Source organism: Alligator sinensis, unplaced genomic scaffold, assembly GCF_000455745.1.
Source record: "Alligator sinensis unplaced genomic scaffold, ASM45574v1 scaffold948_1, whole genome shotgun sequence".
Lineage (NCBI taxonomy): Eukaryota > Metazoa > Chordata > Crocodylia > Alligatoridae > Alligator > Alligator sinensis.
In genome coordinates, this window is record NW_005843093.1 from 3,878 (window position 1) to 11,119 (window position 7,242).

Genomic DNA, 7,242 nt, shown 5'->3' on the forward strand with positions numbered 1-7,242 from the left:
GGCACTAAGGAGAACTGGAGCATTAGACAAGCGAGGTAATGGATACACCTGTGGTGGCTCCTTTCGGATTAACAATGTGCATCCCTGCTTGATGCAAAAAACGGGCAAGGGTTCTTCTGTTTGGGTGCTTAACCATTTCCCTTCTTGTCTCTGGGATTGGTAAACTTCCCAGTGGGGTTGGTCTATCTACTGGAGTGAGTCTCCATCTGCGTACTTGAACGCACACTGCCCAGGTGTGACTATGGCATGGGTATCTTGCAAAAATGATTCTGGCACGGTGCCCCCCGTGGGTTCAGCTAGTTGTTCTGGGTTGCCCACGGCTGTGCCCTGCAGACTTTCCCAGACTGTTTGGCGATATGCGGCTATGACACATTCAGTTCCGTGAGCGAGCCCCCCTTCATCCCTATGGCGGAACCACAAAATACCCGGAACATGGGACGTGTTGGCTCCCCATTCAATGGACTTGACAGCATAAGAGCTGTTTTTAAACCACAGCTCCCCTGTTTATTGAAGCTGGTCCGAAGCTGTCTCCACTTGGAATAAAGCAGCTGACAAGCAATTTGTGCATCGATCCACTGGCTCCCTAGTTTTGGGAACCGCCGGAGCTATTGTTTCCCATGGAAGTGGGGTCGGAGGGTTTGGTCGCCTCCTTGGGCTCCGGGTGGTTGTAGAATCTCGAGCTGCAGGCAGGGTTGTGGCAGCGGTCACGTCGGGACCCGGGGTGGGCAGCACACCTGCAGGCAGAATATAACAGCACAAGAGCCATTGGAAGAAACCACAACAATCTCCCCGTCCCACGCTCATTTTTCCCGATCCTGGCATATGGGAGGAAACCAAGCAACCACCCTGTCCCACAGTAACATTGACAGATTCCCCCTTGCCAGCCCACAATCCATTGTCGGCGACTGAAAGGCCAGTTTCGCACTTCTTTGATTGCAGCTGGGCGCTCCCAGTATCCCAGCATGTCTGAGGCCTTGGCAGTGGGTGCGATCTGGGGCACGGGAGCACATGAATGCCCCACAGTAATCAAACAGTAGCGAACGACCAGCAGCCCCGTCATAATGGCATTTCACCCCTTCATTGCTGGATGAGGGTGGCGGCGTTGCTCTGGAGCAGGGTGATGACTCCAGAGCGCCCTGAGGCCGCTATGGCTGTGCCCGTGGATGGACCCAATCTGCAGGAACAAGGAAAGATGGAGTCTGGCTCCCGTTAGATGGATCTGACCTTGACACCCACCATGAGTTATGTGTGTCCCATACCATTAGCACCCCTTCCCATTTGTCCCCCTGCGGATGCCTAACTACTACCTGGTCTCCCGCCTGGACTTTCCCCCAGCCACCCCTTGGCCGTTCCACTGCCGGCTCGTGGGGCCCACCCCAGCCGAAGGCTTGCTGCATGAGGCTTCCTCCGGCATGGGGCCGATTGTTGGCCCAGTTGACTGAGCGATCCAGGTACAGGTCCCAGTCCTTGAGGGCCGAACCAGTGGCCATTCGCAGCTAACTACTACCTGGTCTCCCGCCTGGACTTTCCCCCAGCCACCCCTTGGCCGTTCCACTGCCGGCTCGTGGGGCCCACCCCAGCCGAAGGCTTGCTGCATGAGGCTTCCTCCGGCATGGGGCCGATTGTTGGCCCAGTTGACTGAGCGATCCAGGTACAGGTCCCAGTCCTTGAGGGCCGAACCAGTGGCCATTCGCAGGTTGCACTTTAAGATACCATTGGCTCGTTCTACCAGTCCATTAGATTGCAGGTGATAGGGAATGTGATAGGTCCACAGCACATGATGTTTCGCGGCCCACTCATAGACAAGATGGTTGCAAAAATGTGAGCCGTTGTCACTTTGCGGCTCCACGGGGGGGTGGGTAGATGGCTAGCAGGTCTTCCAGTGCTGCACAGGTGTCCTGTGCCGTGGCCTGAGTGGAGACCCGGGCGAACGTCATTCCAGTGACTGCTTCCACTGCTACAAACACATACTGTCGCTTTCTGGGGGTGCGGGGGAGCGGGCCTATAAAGTCACATTGCCAAACTTGCCATATTACCTTTCCATCGCGTAACGACAAAGGGGTAGTCGAGATGGGGGTTAGTCAGGCCTTGACTTCCTGACAGGTGATGCAGGAGTTGACCAATTCCTGCGCTTCCCTTTTAGTTAGGTGAATGCCGCAGGTGGCTGCTAGGCGAGCAGTGCCATCGCGGCCAGGGTGCCCATGCTGCCGATGCAGCCTTTCTGCAGCTAGCACTCCAGGGGGCTGCTGGAAGGGCCGGGCGCCTTCTCTGGGGGTGGCTGAGCCTCTGCTTCAGCAACAAGGGCTTCTGTGCTGTCTTTGGCTAGCTCGTCCACTTGCACGTTCCACTTTGCTTCAGGCCCTTCAGCTCTTTTGCTCCCATGCACTGCACTAACATGTCGTATGTGTAAGGGAAGGCCTCCCTGTGCCATTTCCCACAAAGCCTCCCACTCTTCACAGCTCCAAATGTCTCTGCCTCACCTTGTGAAGTTTTCCTTTTTCCACAGGGGTAGCCACTTGGTGCAACCCTCTACTACCATCCATGAATCACAGTAGATATACATGGGTTTTGTATAGCCTGACCCTAGTAACAGTTCAAAGTTGGCCATGTCGACTACAGCAGCCAGCTCGGCGTACTGCGCACTTTGACCATTTCCCTCCATTACAAGTTGCTTACCATCTCGAACCCGAATGGCAGCACTCCTCCAGGTGCGACCTTTGGCTGAGCTGTCGGTAAACTAGACCTCTGCGTCTTCTGATGTTTCCATGGCGGGTGAAAAGGGAGGTGCTCCCTTGATGGGAGATGGCTCGTCAGAGCTGGCTGCGTCTGGGTATATGTTAACCGTGCTTTCTGTGACTTTTTCCACTAGTGCTGGATGCCCCTTTGGGGTTACCCGCTGAGCCTAACTTAAGATATAATAGATCCATTTTTGCACTGTTGTTTCTTGGGCCCTCCCTCCGGGCGGGAGGTGTCGGTCAGACAATGCCATTCCCAGGATGGGTACCGGGGTGGTTATGCCAGTGGGTAGCTCCCCTCTCAGGGCCTCTGTGGCTGCTAAAGCTGCGGCTGCTGCACACAGCATTTGTTCCAGCAGGGTGTATCGGACTTCAGCCCCTTTCCAGCCTCGGCTCCAAAACCCAAGGGGCTTTCCCTCTGCCTTAGGTGTATCCCTCTGCCATAAGCTCCAATGGGGCCCCCCCGCCGGACACGTTTACATGGAGCCAGAGCTCCCCTTCTGGGCGCCGTCCTGCTAGGGAGGCCTGGGTGATCACTGCCTCCTTGAGGGCCCACATGGCATGTTGGTGCTCGGGGGCCCATTCCCACTGTGCTTTTTTCTTGCATAGATTATACAGAGGCCGGGCCAACACACTAAACTCAGGGACATGCAGGTGCCAGAAGTTAAGCGCTCCCAGCTGGGCTTGCAGCTCTTTTACAGTGTTGGGGCAGGGGTATCTACCAGGCTCTGCAGCTCTTTGACCGGTATGGTGGGTCCACTGCTGCCATTGGATTCCCAGGAATTCACACTGGGGCCCGACTTCTTGGATCTTTTTGCTGGACAGCGTGAATCCAAACGCCTGCACCTTCTCCTCTAGGGACTCAAAAGCAGAAATGGTTAATTCCCGGTCCTGGCCCCCCCACCATGACATCGTCGACATACTGCCAGACATGCACCTTTGGGTGACTCAATTGGACTTCACGGACCACCGCAGCTAGCGCTCCGTGGGCCAAGGTGGGGCTGTGCACCCAACCCTGGGGTAGGACTGTGTAGGTGTACTGCTGTCCTGGCCAGACAAAGGCAAACAAGGGCCAGTGATTTTCATGGATGGGGATAGCAAAGAACATGTCCTTAATGTCTACGGATCTCATCCACTGGGGGCCATAACACGTAATGTTTTCTGTTAGTGCAGGCATGGATGGGACCGCGGCCGTCAGACGGTCAGTGTTGGCATTCAAAGCCCTAAAGTCAATCGTCAATCGCCAATCCCCGTTTGGTTTATGTACTGGCCACACCAGGTTGTTGTATGGAGAATGGGTTTGAATGATGGTTTCATCCTCCAGCTGCCGATTGATGATGTCCTGGATGGGTCGTGTTGCCTCGGGGGGTGTGCGGTATTGAGGTCGGTGTACCCCCTTCGTGGGCGGCGGGGCAAGCGGGGTCATGCAACATCGGGCTACTGCTGTCATCACGTCCTCCTGCTCACCTTCCTGAACCGTGGCACAGCAAAACTGCTAGGTTTCCTGCTTAAAGATAAACCGCTGCCCCTGCAACACGTTTAGTCCCTGTAGGTTCGGCCCTTCCCGGAGCACAACAGTGGCTGCTGTTACTACAGAGCCGTTAGGCAAGGTGAATGCAGGCCGGACCAGATGTCCCGGTCGTCTGGTGCCTCCAACTCCTACACCTGGTAGGGGGTTCCCCACCCCCCTTCCATTCTGCACAGTCCAAAACGCACAGTTGAGCGCTAGTGTCAAGTAGCATGTTGATTGACCTTTTTCTTCCACTTAAACAAAACTTTATAGGCACTTGGATTAAGGGGCCAATATTATTCTCTGTTACCAGTCCCCAATCCTCTATTGCCCCCATGATGGCCCCTTGCCCGGGGGGCTGGGTCAGCCGGGCCTCCTACCGCTGGGGGTTGGGGTGCCGAGGGGTCTGTCTTCTGTCTATTTACCATAAACCTGTGCGCCTTTCCAGGTGGGAGATGCATCACCACAAGGGCTCTTTTCCATATACTGGCCAATGTATAATATATAAATCCTTCAATCATTTGGACAGCAACAGACAGACCTACCTTGTACTCTACCATGGCTACCCAGGCAACACTCTACCACTGCTGAGACAAATTTCGTTTTTTGTTGAGTTTTTTTAGGTTTAGGAAAGCATTTATTCTGCAGGTTATTGTTTCCTTTAAAACAACGGTTAATGCAGTTTCTCACACATCTGATATGCTGGTGTTATAAAGATCATTTAAATACAAACTTTTTAAAATTTTTAGCAGCCTTAAAAACATTTCATCAGTTGATTTGCTAAAAATACACACACTACCTTTTAATAAATGCCATTTTCCTAAACAAGCAAATGTGCAACTTTCATATGAATTGCTGCCCTTTGTTTCACATATTAGAATAACTTTTTGATCCAAGCTGGATGGAAGAGTCCTGGCCTGGGATCCAGAGAGAGGTTCAATTTTTAGAGGGGGTATTAGCAACAGTTTTTATATCTTTATGATATTCATACACAGTTCAACCTTTGACAGTTTCAACCAAACAAAGAACCGAATAACACAAAACAGACAAGACAATTTTTGTTGTAGTGGTAAAGCCATCGCTTAGGTGAGGAAGGTGCTGTTGATGGTAAAAAGGCCTCTCGGTTTATCAGTCACCTTTGCTACGAGATTGAATTTTACACTACAATTTCTGCAAAAGAAAATAAACATGCACAGACCCATCGAGGAAAACTCCTCGCAGTAAAATCATATTTACAGTGCTGACCTGTGCAGGCAATGTACATATTACTGGAGTTCAGGGGGGCGAGGATTTATATACACACACATTGAATGACAAGGATTATTTATATCTATGTTATTGTTTTCAATGGCCCATTGCACCATTTGCACAACTGGAATTGGAACAGTTACAATTTTTGTAAAATATAAAATCATGGGATGCTAATACCCTTGTTTTAACCACCTTACCATTTTAAAAAATGCGGGGGGGGGGCAGTTAGAGGAACAATTTCTCCCTTCAAATTTTTACGTAGAAAGGTTTTTTCACGTTCTTATTGCTGGACATTGTAAAATCTTTAGGCTACTTAGATAAAACAATACTGTTGTTCCCATGAATATGAATTAAAGCTTGCTTAACAACTATTCTCCAACCATTTGGGTTGGTCTAATACAAGATATCAAATTCACCCAAGGAACCTTGTCTGCCTATATCCTTAGACCAACACGGCTACAACCTAAACCCCTGCTAAAATTACACCGGCACTTTTGTGCCATGGAAATAGAAAACAAAACAAAATAAAAACTGCATTAGCCAAATTCAATATTGAAAATCATTTTACCCCTCCTGCTATAGCTGCTCCAATTTCAGAGTACTTTGTGACAACAGGGGCTGCAATAGCTGTTACTGTATTCACAGCTCTGAAGTTTATTGCCAGCCTCCGGGGGTTTTTTGCCCGCCATCAGAAGAAACCAAACTGGGGAGACGCGCACACTGGGCATCCGTGCTACCGCTGCCTGACTTAGCGTGAAGGGGTGAGAGGGCAGGGAATGAAAGGAAGCAGCGTGGCTGGCTGGCAGGTGGAGCTGGAGACCGGAGGGGAGGAGAAGCGATCACCACACTTCCGGAGCAGCCTCTCGCTCCGGGTTGGAGGACGGAGGCTGCTCAGAGGTATTTCCGGCCCCGGAGGGGCGGACGGCGTGGCTTCACTGCGAGCTGCAGGCAAGTAGGGTGGCGTAAAGGGGAGGTTGGAGCCCCGCAGAAGAAAACAGGGATCGAGACCCGGTAGGATCACTTTGGGCATTGCCTCAGTAAAGTCGTGGCAGGAGAGAAAACACAAGACCAAGTTCCTGGCAGAAGTCAAGGTCCACCCCGTCACCGCCTGTAGGTAGACAGCTCAGGGCCGTGGCAGCGACGCTCGTCACAAAGGCCTTCTGGGGAGGCGGCGGATCTTCTTAGGTGTTCGGGTGCAGCCTCGACAGGCCTCGTTTCTGCCTGGCCTTAGCTGTACGTGTGGCCAAATGCGCGTCAGCGCGGAGACCGGAGCGGCGGCGGCTTCTGAGCTGAAACGCATAGCAGAGCTTTGGTGCACAAGCGCGCGCACGCGCCGCCGGCGTGCTCCGCGTCACCACGTGTACAGCGCAGTGCGCGTCAGCTCGCACGCGGATGAAGGGAGTCTGCTCCGCAGCCGCGAACCTCCTGAGGGTCGCAGGCCGGAAAAGCACGTGTGTGAACGCTGCTGCAGCGCTGGGGCCTGAGCTCCCGGCCCGGGCACACCGCGGAGCGGCGCAGACACGAGCACGAGGCCGTCTGGCGGGTCCAGGGCTGCTCCGGGCTCGTCTGTCTGTCCGCTCCCCCGCGTGGGTCGTTGGGGGGGCGCTCAGCCCTGCCCTGTCCTGCCCCGGGAGCGCGGCACGACCCGCTGCTGCGGTCAGCGGTGCTCGGGGCGGCGGGGAAAGGAACCGGCCCCCGCCGCTCACACGCGGCCCCGCGGGGGCGGGGGGGGCCGACACCAGGGCG

At 53.6% G+C, this 7,242-nt stretch overlaps 1 protein-coding gene across 1 annotated transcript in view; it reads left to right on the top strand.

Moving 5' to 3' along the window:
* Nucleotides 1-4,851: 4,851 nt before the first annotated feature.
* The window catches only part of LOC112548326, a 4,070-nt gene continuing 1,679 nt past the window's right edge, over nucleotides 4,852-7,242 (top strand). The window contains exon 1 of the mRNA XM_025193712.1: nucleotides 4,852-6,444. Within this exon, the coding sequence (XP_025049497.1) occupies nucleotides 6,273-6,444 (172 nt within the window). The 5' untranslated portion in view covers nucleotides 4,852-6,272. The remainder of the gene's footprint in view (nucleotides 6,445-7,242) is intronic.